Source organism: Pteronotus mesoamericanus, unplaced genomic scaffold, assembly GCF_021234165.1.
Source record: "Pteronotus mesoamericanus isolate MK-2021 breed Mesoamerican mustached bat unplaced genomic scaffold, CSHL_Meso_final contig_25, whole genome shotgun sequence".
Lineage (NCBI taxonomy): Eukaryota > Metazoa > Chordata > Mammalia > Chiroptera > Mormoopidae > Pteronotus > Pteronotus mesoamericanus.
Genome location: NW_026555105.1, coordinates 22,737,513 through 22,760,956, shown reverse-complemented (window position 1 = coordinate 22,760,956; position 23,444 = coordinate 22,737,513). Strand labels below are relative to the sequence as shown.

At 50.9% G+C, this 23,444-nt stretch overlaps 1 protein-coding gene across 1 annotated transcript in view; it reads right to left on the bottom strand.

Annotated features, from left to right (window-relative positions):
• Positions 1–2,524: 2,524 nt before the first annotated feature.
• EBF4 (EBF family member 4) overlaps positions 2,525–23,444 on the bottom strand; it is a 50,818-nt gene continuing 29,898 nt past the window's right edge. The window contains exons 8-18 of the mRNA XM_054573473.1: positions 11,224–11,305; positions 10,278–10,395; positions 10,047–10,180; positions 9,820–9,946; positions 8,433–8,521; positions 8,229–8,294; positions 7,951–8,128; positions 7,686–7,874; positions 4,563–4,760; positions 3,218–3,293; positions 2,525–2,990 (exon numbers count right to left, since the gene is read on the bottom strand). Of these exons, the coding sequence (XP_054429448.1) occupies positions 3,223–3,293; positions 4,563–4,760; positions 7,686–7,874; positions 7,951–8,128; positions 8,229–8,294; positions 8,433–8,521; positions 9,820–9,946; positions 10,047–10,180; positions 10,278–10,395; positions 11,224–11,305 (1,252 nt within the window). The 3' untranslated portion in view covers positions 2,525–2,990; positions 3,218–3,222. The remainder of the gene's footprint in view (positions 2,991–3,217; positions 3,294–4,562; positions 4,761–7,685; positions 7,875–7,950; positions 8,129–8,228; positions 8,295–8,432; positions 8,522–9,819; positions 9,947–10,046; positions 10,181–10,277; positions 10,396–11,223; positions 11,306–23,444) is intronic.

Below are 23,444 nucleotides of genomic sequence, written 5' to 3'. Positions count from 1 at the left end.
TACTTATTTCAAGTACACCACCACCCCCCAAAAAACCTTCCTGTTCCCCAGGCTGACTGCCAGGGACCACCTCCAGGGCAGATACTGTTGTGCCCACCCACATGCCCTCATCTTTACCTCTTCAGTGTATACCTGTCTGATTGCATCTGCCAACACCTGCATTTTTTAAAAAACATTTTATTTATTTATTTTTAGAGAGAAGGGAAGGGAGGGAGGATGAGAGGGATAGAAACAGTGATGTGCAAGAGAAACATCAATTGGTGGTTGCTTCTCACATACCACCAAATGAATTTATTGATTTCTGGGGACCTGGCCAGCAAGCCAGCCATGTGCCCTGACTGAGAATTGAACTGGCGACACTTTGGTTTCCAGGACAACACCCAACCCACTGAGCCACACCAGTCAGGGCTGCTAATACCTGAATTTTTTTGCTTGAGAATTTTCTCTAGTTTCTGGGACCTGCCTTAACACCCACAGGCTGCCTGGAGGTGCCAGGAATGTAATGCTCCCCACCTCACACCCCCCCGGAAGCCCTCGACCACTCATAAAACTCGGCTTATAAATACTCCAGCTCCCTTGCTCCTCAGGTATAAAAACTCTGAGGTATATTCTATACTGTCTGAGTTCTCCAGCAGGAAACTTGTCTCAGGTTCTGTTTCTTGAGGAACTCAAAATAAAACATGTGAAAAAGAAAATTCTATTAGCCTGGGTGGTCCTAACAAAACGTGTGCTGCCAGGAGAGAGAATCTGGAAGTTCCAGTGACCAAGGTGCCAGCTTAGTTCCTGGTGAGGACTCTCTTCCTGGCTTGCAGACGGCTACCTTCTCACTGTGTCCTCACATGGTGAAGGGAGAGCTCTGGGGTCTCTTATAAGGACACCAGTTCTATCAGATTAGGGCCCCACCCTCATGACCTTATTTAACCTTAATCACCTTTGTAAAGGCCCTATCTCCAAATATAGTTACTTGTGGGGAAGAGTTAGGGCTGCAATGTTTGAATTTGGGGAAGACAAAATTCAGCCCAAAGCAAACATCATATTCATTAGCTCTCCCTGCTCTGGACCAGGGAGTGGGCAGTGTTGACTCAAATGGTGGCTTGAGCGTAGTTGAGACATTTTTGAGGACAGATATCACATCGACCATGGCACCCAACCCATCTCAGGAACCAGAATGCGACCACTGTCCAGTCCAGATCAGAGTTCTGGAGGAGCTGCTCAGTCTGCAGGAAGCAGGGAATTGGGTGGCGGGCTGCAGCGCTCTGCAACTCCGGCTGGGAGCGGGGCCTGAGGGGGAGACCGGGCAGCGCCGAGAACAGGGGAGGACGACCAGGAGACCTGTTATGGGTCCCAGGTATCGGCCAGGAACACAGGAGAAGTGGCAGGACCAGCCCATCTGCCTTAGCAGGTGTATTTGTCCAGAGGGCTGCAGGGTATAGCCACATGGGTCAGGGAAGGACAGAGTTCCAGAGGCCAGAGCCAGAGGGCCGCCAGGAGAGAGGAGAAAGCCTGAGGCTTGGGCCTGGACACTGGACTTTCTGGACACTGGGTAAAAAAAGTGGCTCCTAGGGTCAGACAGGTAGGCCTTTGGGGTCTAGGGGACAAGTCTCGGGGGGATAACAGGGATTCATCTCAGAAGAAGGGGGTAAATGATCCCAGGAATCTTGCTTCTTTACTACCCTTCCTGTGAAACTGTGAGACAGGAAAGCCAGGAGGTGCTGTGGCCTGAGGATCAGGACTTGCTCAGAGAGCATCTTGGGAGCCAAAGCCTACCCCAGCCAGCCCAGGTGAGCCCGTGCAGCCTCCAGTCAGGAAGACTCTTACTCCTGGGTCTGTGTACACCTAGGTAGTGTTAGTTTGCTCTGTTCCAGTTCCCAGCAACCCCCCACCTTGGGGGAAGACAATCCCAGCTTCAGTCCTGGACAGACCGCTGGGGCACAGAGCCCTCAGTGGCCAGACTGTGCTGCCAGCCAGAGCTTTCAGGGCTGATCGCGTGTCCTGGGCCCTCCAGCCTGCCAGCCTGCTCCCCATAACCCCCCACAGTACCTGAGAGTGGACCTGGGTGGGGAATGCTTGCTCAGCTGAACTCTGGGGCTGTTGGAAAAGCCCCAGGTGCAAGAAGCCTGCCCAGGTGCATGTTTTAGAGGGGCTCCATGAGAACTGCAGAACCGCCAAGAAAATCAGACCCACGCCAAGGAAGCAGGCAGGAGAGGCCGACCGGCCACCTGCATCTGTGTTTATTGTTCTGTTTTCTCCAACCCTAGCGGAGCAGAGTGTGAGGCCAGGGGCAGCTGGGCCCATCCCATGGTTCTATGGGACCAGCCAGAGTCCATAAGACATCTACTGGGAGGAAAACCCATGATTGAGGGGGCCTGGTACCCCCTCTTCTGCACTGCCATGCCTGAAGCCCCTACTGGGATTCACGATGTGGCAAGCATGAGTGTGCAGGCCGCAATGGGAGTGGGGCAGCCACGGGGCAAGAGGCGGTTGGAAGCTCCATGGGAGCCTGGGCAGGCCTCCTGAGGCTGCTGGGCATCTCTCTTGCCCTAGAGAGAAGTTGGGATGCTGGGCCAGTGAGATGGGCCAGACACAAATGGAACCTTCCCAGGCCACCTCTCCCTGAGCTGTCCTTTCCCACAGTCTCCTTCCCGTGCTCCTGTCAACCGAAGTCCCAGGTCTGTACAAAGTCCATCTCTTTTCGAGGAACCGACCCAGAGCGTGAAGTCCTGCATCCCAGCACCTCCCTGGGATGCTCTCCAGCCAAGAGCATCAGCACAGTGCTGGGGCTTCTGACCAGCCCCCAGGAAGTGGGGTGAGAGAAGCCTGTGGGGCTGGAAGGGCCTTGAGCATGGGGAGGAAGTCCTCTCCCCATTCAGGCCCAGGGGTTGAGGTCTGTCCGCAGCCCTGGCCCTGCATCTGTCTGTTTCCATCCAGGGTGTGGCTGTGAATTCCGGAGGGACCTCCAGTCTGGGCCAGCAGGGGCCAGACCTGCAGACCTGGTTGGGAGATGGAGAGAAGGTCCTGAAGGAAACTGGCCGCAAGGGGAGAGGGAGCCACTTCGCTTGCTCAGTTTGGGCCACTGTGTGGGCTACGTGGCTCTGACAGCTGTTTAGATGCCCTGGCGAGGGAGGCCTGGCCCCCAGCTCCCCACCCCTGCTAAGGTCTTTTGGAGAGGCAGCCCACCCAGGGCCCGGGAAGGAGGCAAGGCCAGCCAGATACCTACCGTAATTAGGAGTATGCCAGGCCCTGAAGCCCCCGGGCTGGAGAGTGGAACTTCTCGGAATCCTCAAAAGGCTGGTCTGCAGTAATCAAGGGGAGAGGCTGTAAGCCATGCGTAGTGTGGGGACCTCAGCTGCCTGCCTCTCTGGGAACAGTATGCAGGGCATGTGACACTTCCTGAGTACAGAGCTGTCAAGCGCCTTGAAGGTAGTCAGCCCCCCTAGCCCGGGCCTGGAACCAGCATTGCAGAGAGTTGGGTGAGGCATGCCCCTCACCTAACCTTTGCTGCCCTAGCTTCTGCATTTGAGAGGTGGCTCTGGGCTGCTCTTCCCTGGCCAGCCTCCTCCAGAGGGCCTGGCTCAGGGCGAGGAAGCAGATGACCACATACCAGGACAGGACAGAAAAAGGTCTGCCTCCAGGAGCGCTGATACCCACTGCAGCAGAAGCAGCAGCATGTCTTCGCCCCATATCTCCAGGAAATTCATTATTTCCATCACCCCTCGCCCCTGCCTAACGACCTCCCACGGTTCTCTTTGTTGGCAGGAGACATCAGGAGAAATGGATGGTCCTCTCTCCTCCCCACCCCTTACATTTTAAGCTCTAGACACCGTTAGGTTAAGAAAAACAAGGCAAAAAATGACTGCCCTTTCAAATCACCCTAGAGCATTATCTAACAAGCCCACCCTACGAGTCATCTTCCTCTAGGGGATATGAGTTTTTTGGACTTGCTATACACAAGTTAGGACTCAGGTATATAGAACTTCGTTAAGCTGGAGGAAGTTGATAAATAGCAAATGACAACCATTGCACAAATGGGATGCGGAGGGGCGATGTGATCTCAGTTTTTAAATCTGTAAAATGGGGGAGGGGAAGCTGGGCTAAACCTTGTCCAAAGCGAGTCCCCTTCCTTCCAGAGAGTGATCCAGTCCCTCACACTGGTGTGTGCTACCTCCTAGTGGACACAGAGGTCAAAAGCATGCAGTCCACATGGGGTTCCTCCAGCTCTGAGTACTGAATCTCTGAGTATTGACTCTTTCTGCTCTGGGCTCAAGTAGATGGGGATGGGGCCTTGGGATAATTTTCAGACCTTCTCCAACTGGAATACGAGTCCCTTTTTCCTTGGTCAAGTGGCCAGTTGATCGCACCCAGAGTGATGACCACCCCAAACTATGAGGTCCAGGGAAGCGTGGACCGGGTGGACCCCCTTGGACCCCTGCGGAGCTCCTTGCTCTGTACCCTCCAGGGAGAAATGGTCAATGGGCTTGAGGCTCTGGTGGGATATGGATGGCATGGGCCCCTCAAGCCCAGCTGCTCCACCAGGCCACGGTGGGTTAGAACGGACCACTCACCTGGAAGCCCCTCTCCGTGGGCCCTGGGGCAGGCCTGGGGTGGGGAGCTGGGTGGGCGCAGCACGGGGGCGAAGGCGCTCCTCTGTTTGACAGCGGAGATCATGTTGACAGGCGAGAAGGAGAAGATGCTGGTGGTGGGGGCAGCAGCCGGGAGGGACATGGAGGAGGCAGCGGCCAGCGGGGGGCTAGAGGGCATGACTCCGGGGCGGGGCGGGGAGGGGCAGGCGCAGCGGGGAAGGCAGTGGGAGACACAACAGGGAGACAGCACCAGAGTGAGCAGCGTGGGCTGCTGACCCCAGGCCCAGGCCTCACTGGGGGCTGTGAGGGTCCTGGGGAGACCAGTACAGGGCAGGACCTGGAGGCAGGCTGGGAGCCTCCGAGGTCCTGGGGCGACGCTCCCCTTTTGGGAGGTTCTGGAGACCCTTTCTCAGGGCTCAAGGTGACAGAGTCAGACTAGGTAAAAACAAAAGCAAAACTAGGACATCCAACAAAAGCAAATACTGGGAGGATGAGAGATGAGCAAGAGACAGAACAGGTTAGAATTCCTGCTGAAAACCACTGGCACTGAGATGCTCAGAAACATTTATGGGCCCCGAGGTACCAAAGTTAAGGTCAAAGATCAGGGTTCATAGTGGAGATGGGCAAGTGTCAGGGATAAAGCTTGAGGGTATATGAAGGCTCCTGTTACAAGGCCTCTGTCCAGGATCAGAGCTCACAGCAAGCGAGCACTTTAACTTCTGCCACAGACACGCTCCCCTTACCAAGCACCCCTTGCCCCGGGGCACTCTGTTCTCTTCCAGCTTAATACAGGTCTTTGTCATCTCCTGCCCGGGCCTGTATCACTCTCTTCCAGCTGATCAGTTTTAAAGAAAGGCGTAGGGATCCACATTTTCAGATTCTCCTGCCCTCCCACCCCCTAGTCTCCTCTCCTCTTCTGCCCAGGGCATCTCTGAATCCCTCTTTCCAAATCCTCATCCAAACCCAATTCCCTGCGTTTCCTAAAGATCAGTCAGGCTGTGATTTCAGTGTTGTGCGAGCAGCTGGCTATGAGGTGGGGGCTGGGTTTTCTGGAAGAAACCAACAGCCTGAGATGGCTAGCTGCCTTTGGCATCAAAGCACCTCCCCCACCACACACACACACACACACACACACACACACACACACACACATTGATACAGTGTTGCCCCTGTTCCAAACACCCTCAGCCCATAGAAGGTCATGTCCTTTAGGACAATGCTCACTGCCAGCTGATGAGGCCAAGAGCTCCATGGAGGGCTTGAGACGAATTTACTCTATCTCTCAAGGCCAGGGACTCACAGCCATATTTTGTAGCTTGGGTATGACCGGGAGTTGTGGGTCAGTCCAGGGCTGCTGGGGGCCAAAGTAGAAGACCAAGGGGCAGCCTAAACAGATAGCCGCAGACCCTTTGTCTGGGACAGTTCTGGATGCCATTCTAGGCACGTCCTGGCACACTCAGTGAAGATGACAGCCCCTGAAGTTATACCACAAAGTGTTCGGCACATGAGGAGTAGATGGGGACCTGAGCAAGCACTAGTCAAAACAATAGTACCAGATGGGACTGGTCCTTGGGTGAGTCCAGGGTGTCCCCAGCTGATGCTGTTAGTGAGGCATAAGCAGCTCTAGAATTCTTGATCCTCTGGATGAACAGGGAGACCCCAGGTGGCCTGGCTTCTGCCCACTGGGGCCATGTGTTCCTTCACTGCTGATGGCACTGTGTGCATAGCGGGGGAGGGAGGTTGGTGGTTCAGATTCCACCAGCTTCAAATCCAAGGGGCACCCAGAGACAGGTGTGAAGAGTACTGTCCCAGGACTGAAGGGGAGTGAGAGCAGTGGAGCCTGGCCTGGGCAAATGGCCAGGAGAGACAGAGGTCTTGGGAGGGGCTCCAGAGCATCACAGCCTGTGTGGACACTGGAATGTGGGACCTAGGGTTCCAGAAATTGAGTCTGGGAAGGGAAGAGAATGGCAGACTCAAACGCACAGCCAGAAAGAGCAGTACCCAGGATGCAGGCCACTGGCAAGGAAGGCTAGGCAGGTGACCAGCTATTTTGATCCTCAGCAGTAGCAAACATAAGACAGGGGACAGGCAAGGAAACCACAGGAAAAATCACAGCCAGCTTCTCCTTGGGCAGCCTTCTGGCTCAGCAGCATCCCCAGGACTTGAGGTACAATCTCTCTTACAACTGATAGGGAGATACTTTGCACACAGTAGATGCTTTATAAATGTCTACTGAATAACTAAGCTATAAGGAGCTGAAAACAGGCTGCTCTGGAACTTGGTGTTGGAAAGAGGGACCTGAGGGCAGTGCAAGTGGTAAAAGCATAAATGTCCTGCTGCCCATCCACTTGGCTTTGAACTGCCCCACCTCAGGAAGCCAGACAGAGGATGATTAGTGCCCAGTGACACATTCAGATCTAAGAACAACCCTAGGCAGGGGATGACAATGATTCCATTTTACAGAGAAGAAACTGACGTTCAAGTAAATAACTTGCGGAATGTCACATAGCTCCTGATTGGGACACTCAAACACTGAATCCAGCTGTCTGACCACACAGAATTCGCTGCTCTACCTGGCTCCATCGCAGGGAGCCGTATCTTCTTGCTTCAACCCCTCCCTATCAGAACAATGCTACAGGGGAATGTGGGGCCAGGCGGAAGCCCCCTTTTCTGGAGCCCTGAGTTCCCTCAGGCTTCCGGCAGGGGGAGCCATCCTCCGCCCAAAGTCTGGTATAATATGGAAAGGTGGCGGTCAGCCAGGTTTCAGCGGGATGTCCCCTAGTTAAAACTGTTTCAAGACGGCGCCGAATGCTAGAAGTGATGTGTACCACTAGAGTCAGCAAAAAGGGTTAAAGGTGCAAGAACTGCCCCAGGCCCCGGGCTTGGTATGTGAAGCCAAGCGGCTGAGTTGAATAGCAGGTGCCCAACTTCAGAGAGAGGTTGCACACAGAGGGCGGGCCTGGCCTCCAATGGCAAGGCCAGTGTCGGTCCTCACAGTACTGGTGTCGGAAGCCCCTCCCCGCGAGGGCTCATAGGAGGCAGGGCTGAGCCCCACTTTGCTCCCAGGGGTCCCAGTTCCTCCCTCCATGGGTAAAGGGCACTCACTGGCGAAGGGTGAGGTGGCCGTGGAGCCATTGAGGAAGCTAGGGGAGCCGGGCACGCCAAGGCCAGCCACTCCCGGTGTCCCGTAGCCGCCGAGGCCAGCTCCGAGGCCGCTGCCGTAGCTGCTCTGCTGTGAGCCCGGGCTGGGCGCGAACCCTCGCGGAGATGCGCTGCTGCAGCTGCGCGCGTAGCCTATGAGAGAGCGACCATCAGAGGAGCAGCGCTGCAGGGAAGGGGCCATCTGCGCGCCGGGGACTGCAGGACGCACCCGGCTCCGGGCCAGGCGTGGCTTCCCCGACTGCAACGGCTAACGGGCTGCTGAAAGCGTTGATGCCCACGACGGCGGGGTGCGGATGGCTGGGGGCCAGGGGCCCGAGCGGCGCAGGCGCACGGGGGGCGCTGTACAGAGCCTCAGCTACGTCTGCAGCGCGCTTCAGGAGGAGCTCCTGTGAAGACAAGAGCAGGGCACAGCCGGGGCAGCCGCAGGCGCCCGGACGCAGGCAGCCCGGGTTTAGGGGCGCTGGGAAGCTGTAGGAGGCGCCATACCTGGTTACTGCTGGGCACTCCGTACAGAGCCTCCGCCAAGTCAGCCGCCCGCTTCAACAGCACTTCCTGGGGGCAGGGAAGGAGACAGCGGGACCAAGGAGCAGTCCCGGGGGCCGACAGAGCGGCAGGGGCCCCTTTCTCTCCCCCGCCCCCACCAAGTCACAGAACACCCCCATCCCCGCCGCGGGGCGCCCCTCTGAGTACCTTGGGCAGCCTCTCCGGATCTCCGGGGTGCCTGGGAATGACTTTTTGTAGCCTCTGGAATCCATAGTCAATGGTGGGTTCATTCAGGGCTGGGGAAAGCGTGGCGTTTGGAGGACGCCCCCCTCCCAGCCCCGGGCGCAGGGCCCAGCCGACCGGCTCCGGAGCCTCGCCGCAGACCCCTCCACCAAGCCCAACCCAAACCTCTCGGACACTCCCGGTGCAAGGGGTCAGCGAGGTTTGAAGTTTCCTCAGTTCCTTTCTTATCACCCAAAGGGAAACTGTATATACACATTAGCTTCCGCAGAACTGGAGGGAGAGTTTTCCGTCTGCATTTGGTCTTATGGGGAGTAAATTGTTTGTTATAAAAAAGAAACCCCCCAACAGTCTCCATTTATACCCCACCCTAACTTAACTCGCCAGCATCAAAGCCTTACCTACCTTCACCCCTAACTTCAGATTTAGAGAATTTCCTTTCGTTTACCCCAAAGCGTAAAACACTCACCCCAGATTCCTGGTATTCCTTTTTTTTCTCCCTGGGCGACTTTCCTTCGCTATCTCTAACTCCCCACTCCCCCTTCCTGTCCCATTTTAGCCCCCACTCTCCAGGAGTAATTCCCTGGCCACCAACCCCTCCCTCATGTATCTCCAGCCACAGAACAGTGTTCACTGCTTAGCCTCCCCAGTGAGCCTGATACTCGCTGACAGTAAGTAGGGTCACTACTAAGTGGTGGGAGCTCCGCAAAGCGCTGGGGAGGGTGGGAGAAGTGGGGAGAAGTGGGTGGCTTGGGCTGGGGCAGAGGTGAAGATTCTCGCCAGAGGCCAGATAGAGCCGGGGTAGGGGATTGTACCCTGCATCTTTAGGGCGAGGCTTTCACTCAAGTCAGGTGTTAACTTCTTGTCCTGGCTCCTGCAGAGGGGGTGTGTGTGTGTGTATGTACACGCCTGCAGAGTGAGGCTTGGGGGAGCCACGAGACTGGGAGGATTCAAGGAGCAGCGAGCTTATTTGGGGGCATCTTTGAAATAAACATCCCCGTGGAGATGTTCTAGACCCTGGAGAGTGGGATGTTGTAGACACTCTGGCGAGAAGTCCTCAGGCAGAGAGAATGTCAAGGAGGGCGGAGACTCCGCGCCTGGGAGGGGACTGAGGAGCCAGAGGCCAGAGAGAGGGAAGCACAGGGAAAATAAATCCAATGAGGAGGGGAGGAAGGGTCGTAGGGTAAAGGCGGAAGGCCTGGATAGGAAGGAAAGCAGCCACTAGGGGGCGGAGCCAACACGATAGACTTTGGGTAACTCCGAGACCAGGGCTCAGCGCGGTACTCAAAACGGAGCTCCTTCCACCGATACCCCCACCCCACCCCCGCCTACCCTCCCACACCTGACTCCGTACCTGTGTAGACAAAGCGGCCAGGGGCTCCTTTGCAAAACTGCTTGGACTTGTAGGACAGGGTCACCTCCACCACCCCGGGAATATGCCTCGGGGGCGTCTGCACCCGAATGGCGTGGGGCGTGATGAGCTGTAAGGGGAGAGAGGCGGCCTGCGAGTTCCAACCCAGCGAAGGGAGGGGCGAAGGCCCAGCCCCGAGGCCCAGAGGGAGTCTGGCTAGGGTGGCCCACCTCGCTCCACACGAGCACGTTCCCGAACACGACCTGCAACCCATCGAAGAAGTTGTCGCCGATGACAATGACGGTGGCGCCGCCCGTGGTCCAGCCCTCCCCGGGGCTGATGGCCTTTATGCAGGGGGTGGCAGCTGGGAGGCAGGAGAGGAGCCAGGTCAGGGTCAGGCCCCAAAGTGGGGCCTGAGGGTCGGCAGGGTCTGACAATGGGATTGGACTGGGAGTCCTGACCTTCGGAGGGGTCCAGGCGGCGTGCCCTGCGGCCGTGCTTAGAGTTGTTGTGCACAAACATGTTGTCAGACACGGCCAGCACATGTCCGTCCACGCTCACAGTCGTGGACACCACCACCTGCGGGGAGAGCCGAGGCCAGCCTGGCTGGAGCCCTGGAGCAGGGGAGGCTCCCAGGAGGGAACTCTTGTGGAAGACCAGCAACTTGAGGCTGGTGGCTGGATGCTAGAATTCAGGGGCTGAGCTGGTGGAAGGCGGGGGCGGGGCGGGGGGGCGGGGGGGGGGCGGGGGCGGTGGCCAGCTGGGTCAGGTGACACCCCAGAATCTCTGGCTGCCCAGGGAAACTGACCCCTAGGAGCTAGAAAAATCAAAAGCTCTGGGGAAAAAAACCCAAAAAACAAAAAAAAAATCCATCTCCTTGGGTGGAATGGCTACTGTTTTTGCACATACATAGTAGCCCAGGCTGTATCCCTGGGTATCCAAGGCAGGAATGGGTCTTAGGCAGTGGGAGTTAGAGTGTTGATGGGGTGGGGGGGCGTGCAGCATCAGCCTGAGAACCCGTCAGCAGGAGCCGCCACCCTTGGGAGGAAATTGGGGCTGCCTTTTTTGCTCCTCCTTCACCGGGACGGGTGTGCAGGTTGGGGATGTGCTAAGGGCAGCTGCTCTCTGCTTCACACTATGCAAATTAGCTGGGTCGTTAATCATGTAAAAATGTCACAATTAGCATCTCCTTAAGTGGGACTCTAATGAAGCCTCCCTTGGCAGCCAGCATAAGTTGAGATGGAGCCACTCCACCCCCAGCAGGCACCAGACCCCGAAGCGCAGTGCCGGGCTGGGCAGGGATCTACCCTCCAGGCCTTTCCTAGGGCGACAGGGCCTGAGCCTCCCCGCAACTCCCACTGTCAGGGAAGAGCAGGTTTGCAGGGGGAACCCTCTCCCCAGACCCACCTGGAAGCGGCGCATGTCTCGGGGATTCCCTGCATTCTTTAGGCAGTTCTGGTTGCATTTGAGGAAGAACTTGAGAAAGAACCTGAAACAGCATAGTCAGTGGGCTCAAGGGCCTGAGGGTTCTGGAAACAAATGAAGATCCAACTTCTCCCTGCCATGCCTCCTCCCAGCAGAGTGACTCCATCCTGCCTGCTCGCACGCAGGCACACTCCCCATATTCCCATCACAAGCTGCACACACACAGGATGCCTGGTGTCCACGGCGTAGAACCCGTTCCAATGACTACTTCATACACAGAATATCTCCAGTGTAGCATCACACAGTGCCTATTTGTCCCACAATGTATACTTATGACACTTACACAAAGTGTATTGTTAATGAACGTGTCTGTTATATATATTATATGTACCTATTACTCATGAATTATACCCACCACACAATGTATACTCCATACGCAGCAGGTACTCGCACTTACCTGTAAACTTATTCCACTCCATGCATATTTGTCATAGTATATGCCCATAGTGTATATGCATCCCTATCACATAGCATGTCTCCCCACAGAGTGTATCCATCACCCCGCACAGTGTATACTGTCAAAAACAGTATATCCTTTCTATACACTGTATATGCCTTATAAACTATTACAAAACAGCCATCATACACAGTGTATACCCACCACACTCAGGGTATACCCTTCACAGAAGCCTATACAATACGTATTCTACATACAGCCTGTACTTATCATACACATATGATATACTAATCACACAGAGTCCCATTATGTACAGCATATGCTCATCCTACATGGTATAAGCAGAGAAAGAATATGGCAGTATATGCGTTAATATACCAGTTAATGTTGTATGTGATCACCCAAAATATAGTCATTGCAAATACTGTACAGTCATCACACATAGCAAGCAGATCCCCCTTCCTCCTTCACAGCAGATCCCCGTAACAAACCCCCCTCACACACAGATCTCGCTCACACATAGCAGACCTCCTGCCCCAGCACCCCCAGAGATCTTCCTCATACATGCATTGCTATGATACCCATTATATACAAAGCAAAAATATAATCACAGAGCCTATACCCATCACACGTGCATCGAGTACCTGTCAGACACACAATACAGATACAGAGGATATCTTCTTTTCTCACATAACAGTAATTAGACAAAAGCACAGCAGATGCAGTGATGAGGCTGCTTTTTAACAAATACATGAGCACTTGGTCTTCCTTTCTTCCAGGCAGGAGGCTGAGGTGGTGGGGCCGCGGCCCTGCCACCGCCAGTGACGTAACCATGGATCCAGCAGGTTCTGCTCTTGCTCACCAGGTCTTCCCACCTTTTCCCTTTCCGGTACAGGTTGCATTTAGCCTTTGGGTCCTCACCAATTCTCACTTCCTGTCTGGCCATCGGGGACCACCCCTCCCTGAGAGCCCCAGGGCCCTGCAGGCACCTCCATCTATGCCGACCTGCCCCAGGACATCTCAGTGTCTGAGGCTGGTTGGCATTCCCTGCAGAGTGGCGTTGAGTAAGAAGCAGCCACACAAGGCCTGGGCCCTCCCTGGGGGTGATGACAGTCAGTCCCCTTTTCCCTTCCCTTTGAGCCTCTAGCTCAGATCTGCACATAGTCGATGCCACCGATGGTGGAGCTGCTGAAATCTCACCCATGCCAGCTAGTCCACGAGGCTGCTCCCACCCAGTGAGAGGCGCGCCAATGCGCACACTCTCCAGAGAGCCTCTGGCTGCAGCAGGGCAGGCCCTGACCCTCCTCGCCAGCCTCGGGGCTATTAAGAAAAATTATCCACAACTTGCAAATAAGGCAAAAAGAGGACTGTGAGTCCTTTCAAAGTCATCCTGGAACAGTGGTTTTCAAAGTGTGGTACCCACACCAGCAGCAGCAGCAATAGCAGCAGCACCTGGGAACTGGGTAGAAATGCAGAAATCTCAGGCCTCACCTCAGACACACAGAATCAGAAACTCTTGGGGGCGGGGCCTAGCCACCTGTGTTTTCATCATTCCTCCAGGTGACTGTGATGCTTCCTAAGGCTTGAGAAGCACTGCTCTAGAGTTGCGCTACCTGTACAACAGCCACTAGCCCTGTGTGACATTGAGCACTTCAAGGTAGTTAGTTGGAACTGAGACGTGCTATAAGGATAAAATACCTCTCAGATTTCAATCGCTTAGTTAGGAAAAAAAAAGTAAAAGGCCTCATTAGTAAATTTGTTGGTATTGATTACGTGTTGCAATGATAATAACTTTGAATATATTGGGTTACATACAATGTATCATAACAGCCCTGACCAATGTGGCCCAGTTGGTTGGGCGTTGTCCTGCAAAGCAAAAGTTCGCAGGTTTGATTCCTGGCCAGGATACATGTCCAGGTTTCAGGTTCGGTCCCCGGTCGCAGAGCATATGAGAGGCAATGGATTGATGTTTGTCTCTCACATAGATGTTTCTCTCCCCCTCCTTCTCCCTCCCTTACCCTCTCTCTAAAAATAAGTAAAATAAAATAAAAATATTGTCACAATTAATGTTACCAGTTACTTGTTTTTTTAAAAAAATGTGGCTACTAGAAAATTTAAAATTACATATGTGGTTTGCATTACATTTATATTGACAGTGTTGCTCTAGAGCATTATGTTAACAAAGCCATCTAATAGTTGGCTGATTCTCCAGGGCAAAGTAACTTTGACTCATTTGCTGTTGACTGGGGCCCAGACCACTTAAAGTTAGGTGCTAATCTGTAGGAAACTGATAAGATGCAAATAATTTTTGTTTGGAGAAGTAAATCATTTCTGTTTCGTAGAGAAATTAGCCTTTATTTATTGTCCTATGGACATTAGCTTCATATCTAACTTGGCAACTTTATTCCAGTATTTTTCACATAATCACATCTCTTCTCCCATCCCCCCTCCCTCCCTCCACCCCTGTCCGTAACTATATACTCCCCTGGAAAGAAGAGAGCCTGGCAGGGTCTGGGTAGCTGAGGATTGAACCACCCTGCTCTGGGGCCAGGGCCATCCCACAGGGACTTAAGGCAGGAGGGGATGTGGGCTTTGTTCCTAGGGGACCTGAAGTTCTGCTTGTCATCATGGAAGCCCCTCCCTCCCAAGCTGGGATGTTTCCAGGGGTGGAGGAGGATGGGAGGATAGGAGAAGAAGGGTGTTTCTAATAAGCCTCACCGCCCCCATGGGGTTTGAAGGCAGTCTGGGGGAGCCACTTTTACCTGGCTGGGCAGGGCCACGCCCACAGCCCTGGCTGAGCTGAGGACACTATGGAGGGTGAGCTCTATGGCGGGTGAGCGTGTTAGGATGCCTCCTGGGTCAGGTAGGACCTGTGCCCAGTGCCATACCTACTGTGGCCATGAGGCTGTTTGGGGGCATGATCCCACGGAAAGGGTGGTGAGAGAAAGGTCAAGTCCTAGAAGCTGCCATTGAAATTGCTAGGAGAAAACACCGTAAGTTACAAATAAAATACAAAACAAATACAATATACAAATGCAAAATATAACTGCCAAAGGAAATTCAAAAAGTCATCCCGGTCTAATTTATCAAGCACTTAGCAAGCAAGAACTCTCTGCTGAGTTCTTGCTGCATTATCTTGTTTAATCCTCTCACAGTTCTGAGGTGGTAAAGGTAGGTCTGCATTCATTTCCACTTTACAGGTGGAAACACTGAGGATAAGCAAGAACAAGCTGCATAGTCACAGTGAATGCCAAATGAACATGGGATCTCATGCACTATGGATATTGAGAAGAATCATGGGAAAATCCCTCTAAGCGGGGATCTCAGATTCCAGTCTAACCCCAACTGTGGCCGCAGGACTGTGCAGGAAGCTGTCCTTTAAAAGAGTGAGCCAGGCCTTGCAAGCAATAGGTTAGCCCTGGGCTGGGGATTTCCTCAAGGTTACACATTCATCAATGTTGCAAAGGAGACTCAGGTCTCCTTACCCCTCGTTTTAAACCTTTGGTTGTTGTCACTATTGCTTTAAATCTGAGAAGATTTTTACGATTAAAGACCAGTTGCCCAAGATGAGCCAAAAGTTGATTAGTATTGGAGTTTAGTGAAGGTTACACATGGCTCCATTCTTCTATTCTGTCTGTATGTTCAACAATCTCCATAAAGTTTAAAGAAGACCAGATGAAGAGCTGTGCCCTGGCCAGGTGGCTCAGTTGGTTGGAGCATCATCCTGTGCACCCAAAGGTCACGGGTTTGACTCCCAGTCAGCGCACATACTTGGGTTGTGGTTTAATCTCTGGTGGAGGTGTACACAGGAGGCAACCAATCAATGTTTCTTTCTCACATCAATGTTTCTCTCCCTCTCCCCGCCCCACCCCGCCACTTCTCTCTCTAAAATCAATTGACATGTCCTCAAGTGAGGATTAAAAAAAAAAGACAAGATGAAGAGCTGTGGATAGTGGTCATCCAACTAATAAAGCAATTAAAGGTGGTAGTTATGCATCATGACTCTGGATGCCTAAGATTTATAAATGAAACCTAAGAGTAGAGCAGTTCACTCACACACCTGAACTTAGCGTAGCCTTCTTAATCATTTCTATAACTGCTTTTTATTCCTCTCTGTAAAAACAACTCAAGATGAAATTAAAATGAACCTTCCTAGTCAATGAAATATTCCCTATTAAAGAAGCAGATGCTGGATTCACTAGGACTCAAGTGCAAACATTTGATTTATACTTAACTTCTCAGCGGTGACACCATTGCATTAAGGAAACCTCCCCTAGTACAGCACTTCACTCAAAGGAGACAAGAGATAAGGAAAATATGGAGGTGACTGATATGAGTCCACTGTTAAACTCTGGCTTCTCAGGGGCTGGAGAGCAGAGTGGATGGAGCTGCTCTTCGGAAGGCAGTGTCCAGGTATCACATGGTGAGTTGGTACTTGTCTGGAGTCCCTCACCCCCAGCTTCTGCGAGTGTTGGCTGTTAAAGGGTTCACAGCTGCCCCCACTACCTGTGAATTATCCTCAGCCAGAAGCACGGTCCCCACCAGCAGCCCACAGCCAAAACTGACATCACAAGAATGATCAACTCGTAGCGCTATTCATGCTCCCAAACTCCTCAAAGGGTCAATCTGATAATGGACTCCAGCTGAGACCATCCCTTTGCAAACTCACTCCTTTTCCTGCCCAGTCCTCTTCCCTCACTCCTTGTCTCTCCACAGCTCTCCTCCAACACAGCACTTTCACAAGAATCCCTGTCTCCAGCCCCGCTTCTAGGAATGTCATCCCAAAAACTAGGTCGCAGAGCTTTTTACCAGCTTTCTTCCTCCATCCCTGTGAGATACTTACTTGGAGCTGAAATTATGTTCTCACTTCCAAAGAGGAAGCTGTTAGTAACTGATCTCAAGGGTGCTTGCAATTACAGGACTGTGAGGAGCAAGGAAATGAATGTTTAGATTACAAGTGCTGTCCAAAAGAACGTTTCCTAGAATGATATCCACTAGCCACATGAGGCTACTGAGCACCTGAAATGTGGCTAGTGTGACTGAGAAACTGACATTTCAATTAACTTAAATAGTCACATGTGGCTTGTGGTTACCACATCAGACGGAAGATCTAGAAAGGGAAAGTGCCGTAGAAAGCCCCGACTGATGTGGCTCAGTTGGTTGGGCGTCTTCCCGAAAAGTGAGAGGTCGCTGGTTTGATTCCCAGGCAGGGCACATGCCTAGGTTATGGGTTTGATCCCCAGTCAAGGTGTGTTCGAGAGGCAACCAAATGATGTTTCTCTCTCTCCCTCTTTCTCTCTCCCATCCCCCTCTAAAAAAATAAATAAAATCTTTTAAAAATGCTGTGAATGGATACATGTGTTGAGGCAGGGTATGCAAAACAACTACTGTGAAGGCCTTGGTAAAGAATGCAGATTGAGAGCAAAGGGTAGAATAAAATTAGACATTTATTTCCAAGACCAAAGACGGCACTGCAACCAGGGATGGGGCAAAGAAGGATGGGAGAAGGGGGGGGCGGGGAACAATCCCTCACTACTTTTCACACCAAAGGGTTTGCCTTTGAGCTCATGGGCCTCAGGAAATACAGAATATCTTCTGGGGCAAGGTCTGTGCTGGCTATTGTTTTTTCTTTTTAAAAAATATTTTATTTATTTATTTTTAGAGAGGGGAAGGGAGGGATAAAGAGAGGGAGAGAAACATCAATGTGTGGTTGCCTCTCGAGTGCCCCTTACTGGGGACCTGGCCCACAACCCAGGCTCGTGCCCTGACTGGAAATCAAGATGGCAACCCTTTGGTTCGCAGACCGTGGCTCAATCCACTGAGCCGCACCAGCCAGGGCTGCCACTGTTTTTCTTGTCGGCTGCTCCCTGCCATCGGCTCAAGGACAGAAGAGGATACAGATGGCTGGACCATTCATTCCCTCATTCATTCAATATACCCATTTAAAAAGATGTATTAAACACCTCCTATGTGTCAGACAGCAGAATCTAGAGATGATCAAGGTCTTAAGAAAATTAGAATCCAGCAGGAAAGAGAGAAACTTAAAGTACAGCTAGTCAGATAAGAGTGGTGGGCATGGCAGGGTAACTTGCCAAATATAATCTGTAGCAGCTACTCTGCCTGGGAGCAGTGGAAGGGGTTTTTAAGGTCACACGTGATCTTGGGCATTTGAGGTCTTGAAGGACCAGAGACATGCCCCTGGAAGAGAAGTAGGAGGAAGGGGCCCCCCAGGCAAAGGGAGTAACAGCCCTGCCAAGGGGCAGGTGGGATGCATGGCATGCTTCCCCAGTGGTGCCTGACAAGCCTGAGGGATGATCTGTGGACCAGGGCCTGGGGGTGGAGGGAACTGGCAGCAAAACATGCGGATTGGGACCTGTGCGTGATAGAAAGCCATCCAGGGGTGCCTTATTGGCTGTGTCATTTGGAAGAGTCGATTTGCATGTAGGGAGAAGCACATACCAAAGGGCCTAGGCTAGAGAAGGGATGGAGAATGAGGAGGCTGGTGCTTGGGGTAGTTCAGGCCCAGGTGGGGGTGGCCCAATGGGGCAGCCCATGCTACTTGCTGATCTTGGCTTGGGACAGCAGCCGAGGCCCAGTGTCCCCAGGGCCACAGCCACCTGCCAGGCCTGGACCTGGCCTCCCCACCACGATCCTCATTGGGGCAGAGGTGGCTGCAGTGCAGATGGGCTGGGGGACTATAAATAGCCAGGGTGCATACATTAGCATGCCAATGCACCCGAACCCCATCCTCTATGCTAATGGCCCACCATGCGCCTGAACACCTTCTGTTCCCCTGCATGCATTTGCATGCACAATTAGCATAATCTTGTATAATTAATGAACAGTGTCAATTTTAGCTCCTAAGTAATTTGATTAACATGTTGATAGGGCACTTACTAGGCTCTCCAAACCTCAGGGCTGGGCATGGGGCCTGAGGAGAGGAGGAGAGAAGGTGGAGAGACTGCTAAGCGGGCCCCCAGCTGCCCATAAAGAGTGGCGGTGACTCCACTCTCCCTTAATGGGGCCTGAGGGGAGGGGTGGAGAGGTTGCTAATGGGAGGCCTCTGGGCACCCCACATGGAGTGGCGGGGACAGGCCGGAGCATGATTACAGTGGGTCACCTGAGCACGAAGCACATTGTGTCTGAGTGGACACAGAGACACACACCTCGCCTGCATGTACTCCGGGCCCAGGGAGTGTCCTGTGAAGGCAGGACAGGAAGAACAGAAGAGGAGGAGGGATGGATAAAACGTCGGGTGAATGGGAGTCTGGGGATGGATGGGCAGAGGGAAGCCATGAAGGGGGAAAGAGTGCTTGTGGGTACTTTGGGGACATAAGAGGAAGATAGGGGTCCTGAGACTGAAAGGAAGAAGTCGTGTGCTCCTCGGGCCTTAAGTGCGTGAGCCAGGCTCCAAAGCCAAAGATCTTGGCCCCTTTTATTTATGAATCATGAGAGTGGTAGAGGTGGGGGCTGGCAAGGGCTAGTACCTTCTATAATATACCAAGCGGCTCAGGGCAGAAAGAACATGCAGAAGGCTGAGTGTTGCCCGCTTCCTATTCAGAGACAGACCCATTCCCAGCCTGCAGGTAGGCAGAGGCTCCGCTCCTCTCCTGCTTATCTCTGACTGGGGTCAGTCAAGAAGTTCCTCCCTGCCTCTACCTGACTTTCTTGTTGCTGTCTAGGTTCAGTTGCACTTACCTTCTATAATAAGATGGTCAGTTGACATGAGGGCGGGGTGGGGTAAGAAATGATATTGTGGCAGACACTGTGCTGGGCATTGTGTAAATACTTCTTACCTAACTTCACAATGCCCCTTCCAGCTGGGGTTAAGAGTCAGCTCCGTTTTACAAATGAGGAAGCAGCCTGAGAAAGGTGAAACCTTGCTCCAAGTCATACGGACAGATATTACAGGTTGGCTTGAGCCCGGCAGCCCTGAATAGTCCTTAGCTTCATGGTGATAATTTATAATCCAAATTGCAGACAGTTCATTCACTTTACATATTATGGTCCCCAGGCCTTGTCAAGTCTACGCTGTATTCTCCACCAATATCCTCTGGGGGCACTGTCCACAGCTCCACTCTAGCCTCAGCATGGGAGCCACTCTGATCTCAAGCTTGATTTTAGCTGCCCAGGTGTTTTACCTTAAGTCCCTGGATTAGGGATGGCTCGGGGAAGCCTGCCTTTGTGATTGGCATCCCAGCCTATATGAACCCCAGGGCACATGGCCGAATCTCTATTGAACCCTTTCTGCTTCTCCCTCCCTCAGATGGTCCCAGCTCTGCAAAGGGATCAGGAGAAGGAAGTGGAGTTTATTCTGCAGGCAAGAAAAAAAAATTCAGTCCCACTTTAGCACTGACCCAGCAGGGAGGTTCTGGAACCTCAAGGGGAACTGCCAGATGGACCCTAGACAGAAGCCGGTACCTGCAGCATCAGTATGGCAGAAATGAGGCCCTGCTGGGAAGGGGGTAAGGAAACAGATGCTATAATGGGCTTGTTTTGTGGCTGTGGAGGAAAACGGGGAATATTCCACTGACCATTGGATTAGGAGGGGGGACATATTTTTTTCACAGTTCCTACATCCCCTTCTCATCAAATTGCATTTATCAGGTTCTATTTGATCTAGTTATTGGGGGGTCTAAGTTTTCCACCAACAGAACAGATGAGAACTTACCGCGGCTAGGTAGCTAGGTAGCTCTGGCATGACCTGTTTCAATAGTATTATTGAACAACTGAACAACACCCACTGAACATCAGGCACAACTACATGCCAGAGAATGTCCACAGCCCACAGCTCCTGCCAACCCCCAGGATCCAGAGGAGGAGAGCTGTGGGCCTCTCATGAGAGGAAGTTTTCACCCCCTCCCCCCAATTCCTGGCCAATCAAGCAACTGTGTAATCTTAGAGCCGTGATGTCCAATAAGATAGCCATTTTAATGTGGCTATTTAAATCTTAATCAAAATTAAATAAAATTGAACATTCAGTTCCTCAGTCAGAGCAGTTACATTTCAAGTGCCCAGTAGGACCATGTGGCTATCGGCTACCATATTGGTCAGTGTACGACATTTCCATCATCACAGAAAATTCAACTGGATAGTGTTGTCTTAAAGCCTTACATTGTCTTCTGTTTCCTCTGCCATTATGTAAAACCTTACATAATTATGTTTTATCTCAACAGCTCTGTAAACTCTCAGAGGGGAGGAATCAATTGTTAAAACTTCTCCCTCTTCTCTATAAAGCAACAGGAACATGGGCAAAAAATTAACTTTTTCAGGATTCTGAAAATCAACAAAGGGTTTGCAATGATCCAAGAAGTATTTATTTAAAAACATGGTTGAATCTTAGTAAGAACAGAGAGCTTTGCAGTGTTTTAACGTGCCCTATCCCATTCCTCTCTTCCCAGCTCTCTGGTAGCCTTGAAAACGAGCAGCCTTGAAACCATGGTAGTTGTGAAAACTAGCAGTCTAGTAGCCACTAGAAAGGATAGATTGGGTTTGGAACTTCTCAGCGGTCTGTGTTTCCAGTTGTTGATCTACCTGGCAGCTCCCTAACAGCCCATTCTCAGTTCTTATTATTTGACCTGACTCAGACCTTGCTTAGTGGGAAAAGCCCTATTCTCAGGGTGTTTGCTGAAAACAGCTAGTGGCAAGTGTTCAACATTGCTGTTGCTGGAGGCAGTTGGTACTAGTTAGGGCAAAACAGGGATCTGGAAAAAGTGGGAATGAGATGTTCATAGGGGCTCTGAAAAGCTCTTATATATTTCTGGAGATTTAGAAGGTCATGTGTACATGCAGGAAAGAGCACATGCCCAGGAAAGATCTCAGAAAGCTCTTCCTAGTCTCTCACCTCCGGTTGACCCTGAAACCTTGCATAAGCAGAAAGTGAGGGTGAAGGCAGAGCTGCTCCACAACCTTTTGGCAAAGGGTTGAAGACTTATTCATCCAAGCCAATTAAGAAAGTGCCTGTCCAATCATGAGGAGACCAGTAAGTTGAATGAATGGAAGAAATTTTAGTGGCTACACATGACAAGGAATACGAATGCTATAGAATCAGTCCAGGAAAGGCACTAAACAAACAGCTGCAACAATAAACACTGGAATGGGGGATCAGAGTTATCCATTTATATTAAAATATTCAGTTTTCAACAATTATTAAACATGCAAAATAAGAAACTATGGCCCATACATGAGAAATAAAGCAGTTAGTAGGAGCTGTCTTTGGGGAAGCCTGCATGTTAGACTTAGTAAACAAAGACTTTAAATCAGCTATTATATTTAAAGAACTAAAGGAAAGTATGTCTAAAGAATAAAAGAAAGTATGAGAATAATATTTCACCAAATAGAAAATTTCAATAAAGAGATACAAATTATAAAAGAGCACCAAATTTAAATTCTGGAGTTGAAGGAAAAAACTGAAACAAAGAATTTCTAGAGAAACTCAATAGTATATTTGAGTTGACAGATGAAAAAGGAATCAGGGAACTTGAAGATAAGTCAATTAAGATTATCAAGTTCTGGAGCAGGAAGAAAAAAGAATGGCAAAATGTGAGCAGCGCCTAAGATGTTGTGAGACACCATTAGGCATACCGACATATACATAATTGGAGTCCCAGCTGGAAAGAAGAAAATGAAAGGGACAGAAAGAAAAGTTGAAGAAATACTGGCCAAAACTTCCCAAATTTGATGAAAAACCTTATTCTGCATATCCAAGAAGCTTAATGAACTCCAAGTAGTATGAACTCAAAGAGATGCACATAGACACATACTTAAACTGTCAGAAGACAAAGGCAAAGAAAGAATCTGGGAAGAAACAAGAGAAGCAACTCATTGTTGACAAGTGAGTCTCAATAAGATTAACAGCTGACTTCTCATTAAAAGCAATGGAGGTTAGATGACAATGAAATGACATATTCAAAGTGCTGAATGAAAACAGTTGTCAACCAAAAATTCTTGCAAAACTATCCTTCAAATATTAAGTATAAATTAAAATTAAAAAAATATAAAAGATGATTTAAGGTATTTTCAAATAAGCAAAAACTGAGGGAATTAATCACTAGCAGATCTTTCCTTCAAGGAATACTTACAGGAATCCTTCAGTCTGAAATGAAAGGATACAAGAGAGTAATTTGAATCGACAGGAAGAAATAAATAGTACTTGTAAAAGTAACTGCACAGCTAAATATAAAAGACATTATATATGTATTTTTGTTTGTAATTCTTTTGTTTCCCTACCTAATTTAACAGACAGCCCTGGCTGGTGTGGTTTAGTTGGTTGGAGCATCATCCTGTAAACCAAAAGGTTGCGGGTTCAATTCCTGGTCAGCACACATGCTTAGGTTGTGGGTTGGGTCCCAGGCAGGGGGCATGTGAAAGGCAACCGATTTCACATCTCTCTCTCTCTCTCTCTTCTCCCCTGCCCTTTTCCCTCTCTCTAAAATCAGTGAGCACGTCCTCAGGTGAAGATTAAAAAAAAAAAGACAAATGCATGTGTTTGGGGGCAGGGAGTATAAAGCAACTCTTGGTACTTTTCTGCTAATTTTTTATGTAAACCTAAAGCGGCTCTAAAAAGTAAAATATATCACAGAAAACTGCATAAAACAGTAATTATAAAACTATGTTGATGGGCTTTTGGTTGGTAAACATATACTGTGATTAAGAAGGACATTAAAAAAAGAGAGGAGAGGGAATGAAGCTATATTAGAGCATTGTTTTTATATACTACTAAAATGAAGTTGATAACCTTAATTAG